The sequence below is a fragment of the Eptesicus fuscus genome, chromosome 13 (assembly GCF_027574615.1).
Source record: "Eptesicus fuscus isolate TK198812 chromosome 13, DD_ASM_mEF_20220401, whole genome shotgun sequence".
NCBI lineage: Eukaryota > Metazoa > Chordata > Mammalia > Chiroptera > Vespertilionidae > Eptesicus > Eptesicus fuscus.
Genome location: NC_072485.1, coordinates 12319149 through 12334307, shown reverse-complemented (window position 1 = coordinate 12334307; position 15159 = coordinate 12319149). Strand labels below are relative to the sequence as shown.

At 37.8% G+C, this 15159-nt stretch overlaps 1 protein-coding gene across 6 annotated transcripts in view; it reads left to right on the top strand.

Moving 5' to 3' along the window:
• The window catches only part of CWF19L2 (CWF19 like cell cycle control factor 2), a 95567-nt gene that overhangs the window by 48450 nt on the left and 31958 nt on the right, over positions 1 to 15159 (top strand). For all 6 annotated transcript variants that reach the window (XM_054725242.1, XM_054725238.1, XM_054725239.1 and 3 more), the window contains 2 exons: positions 9459 to 9575; positions 11602 to 11739. In XM_054725242.1, coding sequence (XP_054581217.1) covers positions 9459 to 9575; positions 11602 to 11739 — 255 coding nt within the window. The remainder of the gene's footprint in view (positions 1 to 9458; positions 9576 to 11601; positions 11740 to 15159) is intronic.

The window sequence follows — 15159 nt, the reverse complement described above, 5'->3', positions numbered from 1 at the left end:
TTAAGGGGAAAACATTTTAAGTGAAACAAATCAACCCTGAAGTAAATTTTATCCTTATGTATTCAGAAATTACTTTAACAATATTGTAGAATGCATAACAAGTTGTTGAAGGTCAGTTATAGAAGTCAAATTTAATGTGTTTTTAGGAAAGCTAAAAATATAGTTTTAATTTTTATAGTACATAATAAGAATGCAGGTACCAAACAAGTTCTGACTAGAATAATTGTAATAGACTGTTGTTAGTAAAGATTTATGAGGAAGAGAAAATAAAATTAGTTGAGTGAAACAGAATAACAACAACCCCCCCCCAAAAAAAAACAAATGAAAAACAATTGAAATGATAACACAGTGAATCAGAAAAAAATTATGGTATTTATTAAGTTCCTGTCTACCCAGAAGTACCAAGTAAATCATCCATGTGAGATTCTTTGAATTAAGTCTAAAAATTGTCATAAAATATGGAGTGGTTTAGAAATCTGTACCATCTCAGCATTCATTATAGGATATGTTGAGTAAAGAATTATTGCCTTCAAAAAACCAATTTGCTTTTAATTCTTTTTAAGGATTGTTTTTATTTTAAAATGTTTTTTATTGTTGACAGTATTTCAGATGTTCTCCTTTCTCCCCTCTTACCCCCCCCCCCCCCCCCTCCGCCAGCCCTTCTCCTCCCTCCGCAGGCCTTCACCACATTATTGTCTGTGTCCTTGGGCTATGCATAGATGCATATACGTTTTTGGTTTATCTCTTCCTGACCCCCCCCTCCCTTCTGAGCTATGTCAGTCTGTTTGTTCCATGCCTCTATGCTTCTAGACGTATTTTATTGGCCATTTTATTTTATTCATTAGATTCCAGAAATTTTTTGAGGAAACTCCTTACTGTTTTCTATTTTAATAATTTATTTTTTTACTTAGGTTTTATTTCTAAATTTATTTAATTGAATTTCAAGGTGTAATTTTATTTTTCAAGACAGTGATGTTAATTGACATGTATAGATAGTACTACTACTCCAGCTATCATTATTATAATAAATGATACTTTTTGAAGGCATACTGTGCCAAGACTTGTTTTAAACACTATATGTAAAAATATTTTTAATACTCATTAAAATTCTGTGAGTTCATTTATTCTCATTTTTTGAATAAATTAAGGCAGAATGAACTGAGCTTCAATTAAGTTTCAATTTGGTGGCAAGAAATATGGTTAGGTATGTGTGTGCAATTTAAAAATATTTAAAGTAAATAAAAATTATTTAGAATAATTGCTTTGACTGATGTTTGAAATATAAAAAGACAATTCTGCCTAGATGTTGAAATTAATTTGATATGCGACAGTTATATAAGCTTTAAACACAAAAATTTAAGTTGTCTGGAATTGTTCACATAATTAAATAATTAAAATTTTAATTGAAGTGATTTTGTATATGGGCTTAAAAAATAAATTGAAGTGTATTTTTTTATTTATTTTTTCAGTCTTAGGTGACTTCTAATTATAAGTATATTATACATTCTTTGTCAAATATGGAAAATGAAAAAAAAACAAAAACAACCATAAAGGAGAAAGCGAAAATCAGCCCAAATCCTACCATTCAAGGATAACCCACTGATAAATATTTTAATTATTTCCCTCTAGATTCCCCCCTCCCTAATGACATGTTAAATATTTTTGCACACTTAACACTTCCAGGAATGAATGGATGGCTATGAAGGCTTGAATGTCAACCTTTCTGTGTCTCTCATCTGGCAGCGAGACAGTGTTCTCGTCTTCTTTAAGGCCACGTTCTTTCCAGTGCTCTTAATTTCATTTCTTTTCTGTCCTCTGCAACCAGTTCCCACCTGTTATCTCTTTTCATGTATAGAATCTTCAGTTTCTTTTTTTCTATTGGTCCCTTTCCCATTACTTGCAAATATTTTTAAGTCTCTGTGTCTTTAAAAACAAACAAGAAACAACTTTCTTTTCCCTGAGTAACTTTACCATCATCCCCGGCAAAACAACAGGAAAGGGTGGCCAGGCAGGGCAGCATGGGTAAGTGTGCAAAGGTGATAGCAAGATGGTGTGTTTTAAAAATGATATGTTGTTCTGAATGGTTATAGAGTAAGGTATGAGTTAAGGGTATAGGAAAAAAGGTTGGATAGTAGACAAGCATCAAATCTCCATTTCCATCCAGACTATAATATCTCCAGTTTCAAGGTTTCAGTTAACATCTTTATGAGAAATGTGGATCTCAAATCTGTAATTCTAGCTCCGAACTGTATGCTGAGTTTTAGACTAGTATGCTGAGTTTTAGACTAGTTGTCTGCTAGACTTTTATGGGTATGCCATAACTTCAGAATACATAAAACCGTCCCTTTATATGTAATTTTCCTTCTCTTAATTGAATGATCATCTTGTTGTTGTTTTTCAAATTAAAAACCCCAGAGAAGGTCTCAGTGACTTCTTCCAGCTGCACATTCTGGTTGTCACTGCCCAAGTATTACAGTAACATCCTAAATGATCTTCTTGACACTATTTCTTTGCTCATCAAAGTACCCTTTCTATTGCCACCAGAATTAACCTAAATACATTTTTGATATAATTGAAAGAACTTTGTATTTGGGGAGTTAGAACCTCAGTTTATGTCTCCCTTTCTTTGCTCATTTGGCTAAGTTATTTACCTTGAAACAAGGTCTATTCAAATATTATTGAGAACTTTAAAATATAATATGTAATATAAATTTAAAAATTTTCTAAAACATGAATATGGCTTTCCTTAGAAAATTTTAAGCCCTACTGGATCTTTGTGCTTTTATTCAGCCACCCCCCCCCCCCATTTAATTTTAAGCCCTTTACCTGTCCATATTTTTTTTTTGTTTTCTGTTTAAATAAATCTTTATTGTTCAGATTATTACAGTTGTTCCTCTTTTTCCCTCCCCCCCATAGCTCCCCTCCACCCGGTTCCCACCCACCCTCTGCCCTTACCCCCCACCCACTGTCGTCATACATACGTGTACGATTTTTGTCCAGTCTCTTCCCACACCCCCCTTTCCCCCTGAGAGTTGTCAGTCCACTCCCTTTCTATGCCCCTGATTCTATTATATTCACCAGTTTATTCTGTTCATCAGGTTTTTTATTCACTTGATTTTTAGATTCACTTGTTGAAAGATATGTATTTGTTGTTCATAATTTTTATCTTTACCTTTTTCTTCTTCCTCTTAAAGAATACCCTTCAGCATTTCATATAATACTGGTTTGGCGGCAATGAACTCCTTTAGCTTTTTCTTATCTGTGAAGCTCTTTATGTGACCTTCCATTCTGAATGATAGCTTTGTGGGGTAGAGTAATCTCGGTTGTAGTTTCTTGCTATTCATCACTTTGAATATTTCTTGCCACTCCCGTCTGGCCTGCATAGTTTCTGTTGAGAAATCAGCTTACAATCGTATGGGTACTCCCTTGTAGGTAACTAACTGTTTTTCTCTTGCTGCTTTTAATATTCTCTCTTTGTCTTTTGCTCTTGGCATTTTAATTATGATGTGTCTTGGTGTGGTCCTCTTTGGATTCCTCTTGTTTGGGGTTCTCTGTGCCTCCTGGACTTGTAAGTCTATTTCTTTCACCAGGTAGGGGAAGTTTTCTGTCATTATTTCTTCAAATATCTTGCTCTCTCTTTTCTTCTGGCACCCCCATAATTCGGATTTTGGTACACTTGAAGTTGTCCCAGAGGCTCCTTACACTATCTTCATATTTTTGGATTCTTTTTTCTTTTTTCTTTTCTGGTTGAGTGTTTTTTGCTTTTTCGTATTTCAAATCTTTGACTTGATTCTTGCGATCCTCTAGTCTGCTGTTGGATCTCTGTATAGTACTTTTTATTTCAGTCAGTGTATGCTTAATTTCTTGTTGGTCCTTTTTCATATCCTTGAGGGACTCACTAAATTTATTGGCGGTTTCTAGAAGATTCTTTAAAACCTTATAACTGGTTTTGAACTCTATATCCAGTCATTTGCTTTCCTCCATTTCTTTCATTTGTGACCTGCCTCTTTGTCTCCACATTTTTGCTGCTTCCCTGTGTTGATAGAGTGGCTTTGTGTGCTAGGTGTCCTAGCAGGGCCCAGTGGCTCAGCCTCCCCAGTTACCTGAGGTGGACATTCTTGGTGTACCCCTTTGTGGGCTGTGTGCACAGTCTTGTTGTAGTTAAGCCTTGATTGTTGTTGGTATCACTGGGCGGAATTGACCTCCAGGCCAATTGGCTGTGAGGATCAGTTGTGTCTACACTGGGAGAACTTCTGTGCTGAAGACACCCTTATGGGGCAGCACTTGCTTCAGTGGGGCTTTGGTGCTCACTGAGTCTGCCCCCTGAGTGTGTCCCTTATGGATCTGAGGAGTTGTAATCTGGATGGTCCTACTCTGACCCCTGGGTACACTGGCTCTTGGATCTCCAAGGAGGTGCTAATTTAGCCTCTGCCTGAGGCCACCCAGCAGGAGCTACAGAGAGATCTGCAGATTCCTCTTTTTTGTTTGGGGTTTGGAGATGCCCAGATGAGGCCCAGCTGTGAAACAATGCAAGCTGCTATGGAGCCTTGGGCCTTCTTTTGGAAGTTCTGGGGCTCTCTGACCCAGCTGCAGTTTGTTAGGTAATTTTAGATTGCAAAGGGCCAGGCCATTCATATGCAAAAGCCTCTGTGCACAGCTGGGATGGGGTTGTAAATTGGGTGGGTGGGGTCTCAGGGAATCAACAGGGTGGAGCAAACAGCAGTGGCTGACCTTCAGCCCTGCCCTAAGAGGCCACTGGGTCTCAGTGTCCCACGGTAATTGCTGCAAGCACCTCTGAGAAAAAGCTGCCCTGGAGTTCTGCCAGATGCCAGCCAGTCCAGTTTCTTCCCGTATGAGTCTGGGTCCCCAGAGCCTCGCCCAGAACTGGAGTTCAGAGCAATTGGGAGCTTGTGTCTCCCTCCCCATTGAAAAAGACAACTGTGTCCTCATTTGCCAGCCCTCTCCATGCGTGAGCCTCCGTAACTCTGCACTTTACTTCCACACCTCCTCTGAGTCTCATTGTGCTTTTCTCTTCCCTTCTAGTTGTAGAATTTCCACTCAGCCAGCCTTCCTGTGGTTCTGGATGATGTCTGTTTTGTCCTTTAGTTGTAGTTTTGAAGTGGTTGTGCGAGGCAGCAAGTTCAGGTGTTTACTTATGCCGCCATCTTGGTTTCTCTCTCTCTCTCTTTTTTTTTTTAATAAATCTTTATTGTTCAGATTATTACAATTGTTTCTCCTTTTTCCCCCCCATATCTCCCCATCACCTGGTTCCCTCCCCTCCGCTGTCCTTATCCATAGATGTATGATTTTTGTCCAGTCTCTTCCCGTACCCCCCACACAGACACCCCTTTCCCCCTGAGAATTATCAATCCACTCCCATTCTATGCCTCTGATTCTATTATGTTCACCAGTGTATTCTGTTCCTCAGATTTTGAATTCACTTGATTTTTAGAATCACTTGTTGATAGATATGTATTTGTTGTTCATAATTTTTATCTTTACTTTTTTCTTCTTTTTCCTCTTTTTAAAGAATACCTTTCAGCATTTCATATAACACTGGTTTGGTGGTGATGAACTCCTTTAGCTTTTTCTTATCTGTGAAGCTCTTTATCTGCCCTTCAATTCTGAATGATAGCTTTGCTGGGTAGAGTAGTCTTGGTTGTAGGTTCTTGCTATTCACACTTTGAATATTTCTTGCCATTCCCGTCTGGCCTGCATAGTTTCTGTTGAGAAATCAGCTGACAGTCGTATGGGTGCTCCCTTGTAGGTAACTAACAGTTTTTCTCTTGCTGCTTGTAAGATTCTCTCTTTGTCTTTTGCTCTTGGCATTTTAATTATGATGTGTCTTGGTGTGGTCCTCTTTGGATTCCTCTTGTTTGGGGTTCTATGCGCTTCCTGGACTTGTAAGTCTATTTCTTTCACCAGGTGGGGGAAGTTTTCTGTCATTATTTCTTCAAATAGGTTTTCAGTATCTTGCTCTCTCTCTCTTCTGGCACCCCCAAAATTCGGATATTGGTATGCTTAAAGCCATCCCGGAGGCTCCTTATGCTATCCTCACACTTTTGGATTCTTCTTTCTTTCTGCCTCTCTGGTTGGGTGTTTTTTTCTTCCTCATATTCCAGATCTTTGGTTTGACTCTTTGGGTGCAGTGGTCTACTCTGTATATTCTTTATTTCAGACAGTGTATGCATAATTTCTGACTGGTCCTTTTCCATTTTTTTGGTATTTCTCTTTTTTAATTTTTAAAAAAATATATCTTTATTGATTTCAGAGAGGGAGAGAGAGAGATAGAAACATGATGAGAGAATCATTGATCGGCTGCATGCCCCCCTACTGGGGATTGAGCCTACAACCCGGGCATGTGCCCTTGGCTGGAATCAAACCTTGGACCCTTCAGTCCGCAGGCCGACGCTCTATCCACTGAGCAAAACGGGCTAGGACTGTCCATCTTTGTTTTTGAAGACCTAGTTCATTTGTACTCAAGAATAGATCCATTTCTCCATCCCTTGTGATCCAGTACTACTTGATTTAAACTTTCTCTTACTTAGTGGTCTAATAAAGATTTGTATAAACCCCTATTTCCTCCTCCCCATTCTCTGCTATTTATGAATTCCTTAACAACTGGAACCATATCTTATTCATCTTTTTAGACACATGTATGCCTTTGGATTATATAATATAAAAATAATTCTGAATGTTATGAATTCATTGATTAAATAGAATGAAATGAATATTAAGAAATGAAAAGTCTGTGGTGTTTTTTATTTGCTATTTATAGCAGTTATGGACATATCTTTTTAGATTGCTCACAGCTTCATTGCAAAGCCATATAATCTTATAAACTATATTAAATTAGCAGTTAAAATTTGGATTTTTTTTTTTGTTGGGTCCTTAATAAGATCCTCAGGCATTCTCAGTTAAAAGGTGGGCAAATTTTTATTTATGTGAAAGCTATTTTCCATAATTAAAAAATAGTTCACCAGTGAAAGAAGCATTGTCAACTTACTAGTTCCTTTCAAAAAGTGACAGTGTTCGGTAAAATGACATTTTAACTAATTCCTTTTATTAGAGACATGGAGTAATAGAAGGAGCATGTAATGGAAAGAGTATAGGGATAGAAATTGCATGCGATTTTGAAGCCAAAGATCTAGAAGTGGGCCTGGAGCTTTGTCACTTTTTGTATGTGATCCTTAGTATCCTCATTAGTAAAATGTGGCTTAAAAATACCTGTGTTACAGGGTTGTTAAAATTTAATGAAGTATATTTTAGAACTTCATACAATTATAATTATATCAATATTAACTTCTATCAGGAAAAATTATCTTGGTTTGTTTTTGATGAGGAAAAATACCTGGTACCTTTGGGAGCATAATCAGTCTGTCTGAGGCAGGTAATTCCAATTCTCAAGCATTTGTTTACTCCCCACTGTTTTTTAACACTGTGCCAGGTGCTGCAGATAACCAGGTAGTATATTGCTTGGTCTTTGGCCTAGAAAAGTTGCAGAGACATGCAATTGTAAACAGATAATTAATTACTTAAAATACTTATGTTCTAGCAATATAAGTATGCCTAAACTTATTTAGGAAGTAAAATGTACAATAACTTAACAAAAAGTATGAAGAGCTAGAGAAAAAGTGAATTTGAAGAGGGTCTTAGTATTTGAATTTGAAGGCCTATCTGTAATAATATTAGAGGAATATGCAAATTGTCCGGGATGCTGTAACAGTAACGACCGAACAGCAGGCTGCGTGGGGTGACCAGGCCAGCAGGGGGGTTAATGAGGGATGACCCAACGACTGAACAGCAGACTGTGTGGGGCGACCAGGCCAGCAGGGGGGCCAGTGAGGGGCAACCAGGCTGGCAAAGGGGGGCAGTTGGGGGCGACCAGGCTGGCAGGGGGTGCAGTAAGAGGCGACCAGGCCAGCAGGGGGGTTAATGAGGGATGACCAGACGACTGAACAGCAGACTGTGTGGGGCGACCAGGCCAGCAGGGGGGCCAGTGAGGGGCAACCAGGCTGGCAAAGGGGGGCAGTTGGGGGCGACCAGGCTGGCAGAGGGGGCAGTAAGAGGCGACCAGGCCAGCAGGGGGGTTAATGAGGGACGACCAAATGACTGAACAGCAGACTGTGTGGGGCGACCAGGCCAGCAGGGGGGCCAGTGAGGGGCAACCAGGCTGGCAAAGGGGGGCAGTTGGGGGCGACCAGGCTGGCAGGGGGTGCAGTAAGAGGCGACCAGGCCGGCAGGGGCGGGCAGTAAGGGGTGACCAGGCCGGCGGGGGGGCAGTTAGGGGTGACCAGGCCAGCAGAGGGGGGCAGTTGGGGGCAACCAGGCTGACGGGGGCCAGTTAGGGGCGATCAGGCAGGCAGGCAGGTGAGCAGTTAGGAGCCAGCGGTCCCAGATCGTGAGAGGGATGTCCAATTGCCAGTCCCAGATTGGAGACGGTGCAGGCTGGGCTGAGGGACCCTCCCGCCCCCCGTGCACGAATTTTGTGCACCGGGACTCTAGTATACTATATTAAGTGCTTGGCCTTTATTCCATTATCTAGTACAGTGTTTGCCAGAACTGTGGTGCAGGATTAGATGTTTAGTGATTTTTGAATTTTCAAGTCCATTGTGGACTGTTTTGTGAAACAAAATTTTAGAAAAACTAAATAAAGATATAAAATATATGTCCACATTTTATTTATGTTAAACCAACATAAGATTACTCTTTAAGATTGTTGTAAAAATTTTAAACACTCATTTTTGTGTTTAATTCTTTCTGGGTGGTAATTCTCAGATTGGCACTGGTCAGTGGACCACACTTTGAGTGGTCTTGATTTCCTCGGTGATACGGGGTCTTTGCAGGGTTGTCAACAAAGAATGGCATATTTATATTTGTGTTTAATATGATTTTTTTTGACAGTATAAGTGATAATTAGGTTTCAGGCTAGAAGGCTGGAAGCCAAGGAACCCTGGAATCATCCTTATTGAATGGTAGCTTGAAATGGAACAGAAAGTGAAATTGACTTTCTTTATATTGATAATTGATGTAGAGAATAAGTCTTTCAAAAGGCTATTAGCTTGTAGGCAGGGTTTATATTTCTTTAGTTACTACATAAAGTAGGTACTTTTAAAAAATGAATGAATGGGTCAGAGAGGTAAGGCAGAACTAGGAAAGCAATGTTTAAAACTGTCATCTTTTAATATTGTCTAGATGAAAACTGTATTTGAAGTTCACTTCTATGATTGCTTTAAAAAACAATAAAATAAACTTCGGATATTTTTCCCTACCTTTTTCCTGTAAAGATTATGGTCATTTTACATTATAGTGGGTAATGAAAGTCCACGAGACTTAAGATAATCCATATTATGTGAAAACTAGAATCATTTTTATACTTTTATATCCTTGTTGTTATTAAATATAAACATTCAGCACTCTGCAATAATTTTGAAAGTTATCTCTAAATTTTCCCATAGAATGAAGACCAGCAAGAAGTGATTCTTGTCAGAACAGATCAGTCTGGGAGAGTTTGGCCTGTGAACACACCAGAGAAACCCCTGGAATCTAAAGGAGGAAGAAGGAAGAGACAGATGGTATGTTTCAGATACTTTTTAAAATTCAGAATTTCTTTTTCCCCTTGGGACTTCCTTTGCATCAGACTACGCACTTCAAAATATTTTATGAGATGTCACTGTATGATGCAAATATTAGAAGGCAATAAATTATGTTATTACTCTTATTCTTACTTGAATCCCTTTGCCTTTTATAAAATGGAATCTAATTCAACTACACTTTTCAAATAACTGGTGAGCATTGACTGTTTAAGGCAATTTTAACTTTAGTGTACATTGCTTTGACATTGTTTCTAGCTTCTTTTTATATACTTACCATAGCTTTTAGGGAAAACCTTGGTCTCTCAGGCCTGTTATCTGTATTAGCTAATTTGAGACCTGGTGGTGGGATATCCATGTACAGTAATGTATTAATTATGTAGTTGCTGTGATCCTTTATAAACCTAATTTTCTTTTCCATCTTTCATCTCTAGCAATTAGTTTTTAGCACTACATTGAGGCACTTGAGATGGCAAAAGCAATGTATCTAGTTTTCCCAAACTAGGTTTTTTGTTTTAAATTTGTAAGATTATACAAGTGGTGATTGGGTCCGCAGAAGATTAGTTCATTCAGAATTTTTCTGTCAGGTGTTTATTATTTGCTTGTTGAGTGCCTATGTTGCTAGAGATAGTAACGGACTCATTCAGCAAATAGGCCTGGAATAGATAGCTCTTCTAATGAAATGTGAGGTCTAGGGGTTTGAAGGGGTATGTGGCAGGAGAGTAGTCAAGGTTTGAATTATATTGAAATGACAGGTCTGGCTAGGGGTTCACAGATACATTGCCAGATAGCATCAAGGGCTCTTTTTGAGTTGTCTGCTCTACCAGGCAATCTAGGTATCTTACCTAATAATAGACAAACATGTAAATTGACCATACCTCTGCTACACCCACAGCCAATCAGAGTGAGTATGCAAATTAGAAGGCCAAAGATGGTGGCTGCCCAGCTGCTCCAGGAGCGGAGTGGCCAGGTGGGGCAGGACGCCTGCTATGAGAGGGAGGGCGGGGAGCGAAGGGATCTATAGGAGTGGAGTGCCACAGCGAAGACAAGACTGCAGACTCTGGAGTCTGCAGTGAAGATGAAGATGGCAGACTCCAGCCGGAGTCTGCAGCAAAGATGAAGACGGCAGACTCTGGCTGGAGCGAAGGCCTGGGTCCCGGGTGCCAGAGGAAAACCGGTGCTGGAAGCCAAGGGAAGGAAGGCCTGTTGCACGAATCTCTTCGTGCATTAGGCCTCTAGTAGGAATAAAGAGGGTAGACATACTCATTCAGGACTAAGGTTTGCTTTTTGGGTATAATGAAAGGATATCAGAGCCAGAAATTAAGGCTCTGGAACTAGAGAGTGACTGAAGTCATGGATATGAGATTTAAGCCAGTGAAGACAGGAATAGTTGGGAAAAAATATTGGGAATGTGGTTCCAAGATTTTAAAGAAGTTAAAGAGCAGGTTTTATTTGTATAAGGGAATGTGAAACTAGTATTGGGGAGAGGGATTTTGGAGAAAATGAATATCACTTTTATTTTTCACTTGTAAGTATAGAAACAAATGATAGGAAAAACTCAGGATTGATTTAGATGAGAATCAGAATACCAGCTTGTTTCTGATAGAGCTGTTTGAAGTGTGTCTGCTAATACTTCACCTCTGTTTTAAATATGCTTACTTGAAATCTGGATAACGGCAGACTTTCCTTCACAGGGGTAGGGAGTTGCTACTACAGGGAGGAGAAGAGCAGAGAGGAGAGAAGGGATAAAACAATTCTGCCTTTTCCCCCAAACTCAGAAATCAGAGAAGGTCATGCCTCCATTCCTAGGGAAGGGGAAGAAAAGTAGGGATTATTTTTCTAATGGAAATTCTTCCACATGGAGGCAAATAGACTAGGGATTAACTGGAAGGAAAGATTGTGATACATAGTGGGATTTGTACATTTAATATCAGATTTATAGGTAATTCATTAAAATCCTTGAGAAACTTATGTTTTCACTAAGTTAATAATGTTCATTTTGTCATAGGCTTCAACCCATGAGGAAAAAGAAAGGGTCAGATACTTTCATGATGATGATAATTTAAGTCTAAACGATTTAGTCAAGAATGAGAAGATGGGAACAGCAGAAAATCAGAACAGACTTTTTATGAGAATGGCATCTAAGGTAAGATACATTCCTAGGATATCTTTGAATTTGAGAAGCTGGTTTACTCAGTAATGATCTGTGTTTTAGGCAAAGCTGGTTCTTTCTAATCTTGACTTATTTCATTACATTAAAACCTGTGTAAGACATATTAGGAATATGCATTTTGGAATTGATTTGATTGGGAAATATATATTTAGGATTTAGTTTGTTTTTAATTAATAAACTCTGATTTAGTTTTTTAATATATTCCATGGAAATTTTAGTTATATATTTGATCTACCATTTTAAGGGAAAGTTTTGGGTCAGAACTTTATGTTGATAGTGTGCAGCTAGCCTGTTTTATCTTAATGTTCCTCCAATTCTTCATAATAATTATTCCAGAGGAGTATATTTGGTGTAATATATTATAGATTATAGAGAAGACATCTTGGAATAATCTTGTCTGTCTATATGAAAATTTTATATTTACGTGAAAATGTATATTAATACATAATTATGGGTCGTAGGATAAATTTTTGTTTCAAGTAGTGTTTTTTGTTGCAGTTTTTTCTATTATAATTGTTACCAAACACTACCATTAAAATTCTCATATAAAAGGGAAGCGTAACCCTGGCTGGGTTTCTCAATTGGTTGGAGCACCGTCCCATACACCAAAACATTTTGGTTTGATTTACGGCCAGGGCACATACGTAGGTTGTGGGTTCACTCCCCATGTCGGGGTGGGTATGGGAGCAAACCCATTGGTGTTTCTCTATCACATCGATATTTCTTTTTCTCTCCCTCTTCCTCTCTTAAAAAAATTTAGTAAAAACATATCCTCTGGTGAAGATTAAAAAATAAAGAGAGAAATATTTAAACTTAGCTCTATAACAGGGTTTGACCCCACTGGAAAAATTCAGTTCACTGCCTATATTTGCAAATAAAGTTTTATTGTAACACAACTATGCACATTTGTTTACACATAGTCTGTGTTTGTTTGCACTCTATAATGGCCAGGTTGAATAGCTGTGACAGAGACTTTAATAGCGGACAAAGCTGATAATATTTACTATCTGGTCCTTTACAGAAAAAATTTGCTCATCCCTGCTTTCTGATACCTGTGCTTACTTTGTGATGATAGAAGTTTGAAATAGGTGTTTAAAGGACATAAGGGAGACTTTGTACTGTACCTTTTCAGACTTTAAAAAAAATGATTGAACATATTACCTGGTGAAAAAAAGTAACTTAATGAAAACTAGAATGGAGGTAACCAAGGTATCTGAGTGTGTACTGTATATGTCTGTTGGGGGAGTAAAACAAACTTGGGTTTAAATAGAAATGGTCATTCTTCCCATTACCAAGAATTGTGTGGGGATCTTACATTTAGCCATGAGGATCATTTTCTTTTTATTTTGGAGAAAGAACTAGAAATCGTATAGGATCTGGAAATTCAGTGTGTAGAGAAAGATATCATAAAACTAAAGAATATTCAATTCTAGAAAGGGACTTGACTAATCTTGCTTAACCTTTCACAAAATTTCCATGATGGTGAAACTAAGACTCTGAGATAATGAAATGGCTTATGCAAAGCTAAGTAACTTTTCCAAGTTCCCATAACTAATGATTTGCAAAAGCCGGCACCATAAGCCTCAACTATTAACTCCAGGGTCAGCTTTTTTTCATTAAACCGTACTGCCTTTCAAATGACTCAGGTTAATAAATGGTTGTTGATTGTTGCCTAAATTTAATTGTTTTTGTACAATTTCCATGTGTCATTTGTTGGTATTTGGGGATAAGTGGTATGTGCTTTGCTCTTTCTTAAAATACATTCTACTGACTCCAACATTCTTTAAATATAAACTCTTCCATTTAAAATCTAAGACGTCAGTGTTTCCTTGGCAACGTAAACTTGGGCACATCTTCGTGAGATCTATATACATCTTTCCTCATTAATTTTGTTAGCACTGTGGGCAGTAATTTTATGCTTTTTGTACTGATAGTGCGGTAAAAATGGACTGGAGGGGAAGGAAAATGGAAGGTATAAGAAAAGGAAGAGAAAGACTTAAAGTAATTAGGGTTTTATCTTAAACTGTAAGAAAACAAGATTTTACTTTCTAATAAAAGATGGCTTGTATTTCTATTGATAGTTTTATTTTTCTGAATTCGTGTCATTCAAGGCTTGATATATTTTCTTATGGAAGTAGTCTTTAAAATTTACAAAGTACATATTTTCATAAAGAACCTAAATCTTTATTTTTTTATTTTCAATTAACTGAAATATTAATAACAAATCTTGAGAGATTAAGTGACACACCTTTCTTGAAAGCATGATTACACAAAAGTAAGGAATATTAAAATTGCCATCTTCTTTCGTTGCTTCAATTCTCTTATAACCATTCTATTCTCAGAATTTGAGGGATTGGGATTAGAAGGACAGTTTCAGTCTTGATAAAAATTTTGAGTAAAAAATTGTTATAAAAGTTGAAATACTTTTGTAAGAATTAGACTACAATTTCTATTTCATTGTTGGCAATCTTTGTGTAATAATGGAATATTCCTTAACTAGATTTGTTACAAATCATTGTTCTGCATAATGCTAAAAAAGCTTTCAATTTTCATATAATTTTTCTTTTAAAAATATGTTTTTATTGAATTTTAGGGGGAGAGATAAAGAGAAACATTGATGCAAGAGAAACATCATCAATTGATTGCCTCCTGCATGCCCCCTTTTAGGGATTGAGCCCGCAACCCAAGTATGTGCCCTGACTGGGAATCAAACCTGATCTCTTGATTCCTGGATCGACACTCAACCATTGAGCCACACCGGCTTGGCTAATTTTCCTTAGTATCATATTATTTTTTTATAAGATGCCAGTTATAATTCAGATTTTTTTTTTTTTTTTTTTACTTAGACATCAGAATAGGAAAACAAATTAGTTTTCATGGTTAGAAGACATTTAACATTTTTGTATACGTGGCATTTAACCATTAATTCACTAACATCTTCAGTTTCCAAACTTTAATTTGGAAACTGCTAGATTAAACAGAATCCAAGTAATAATATAACTCCCTAATTCACATGGATGGTCATTATAATTAATGAATACAAAAGGACTTTCCTTGCTGTGATAATGTGATCAAAATCCCTCTGGAACAGAGTTTCTCAGCTGTGACATGATTGGTATTTTGGGCTAGCTAACTCTGTTGTGGGAGGACTCTGTCTATTGTAGAATGTTTAGCAACATCCCTGGTCTCTACCCAGTAGTTACCAGCAGCATCCACATCCACCCCACGTTGTGACAACCAAAACTGTCTCCAGGTATTTCCAGATGTCCCCCCCCAGTTGAGAATACTACTCTAACAGAGAATAACAACTACTGTTTTTTGAGGTCTTGGTATATATCAGGCTCTTTATATACATTGATGCTTGTAATTATCTGACAGCATTGGTATTAACCC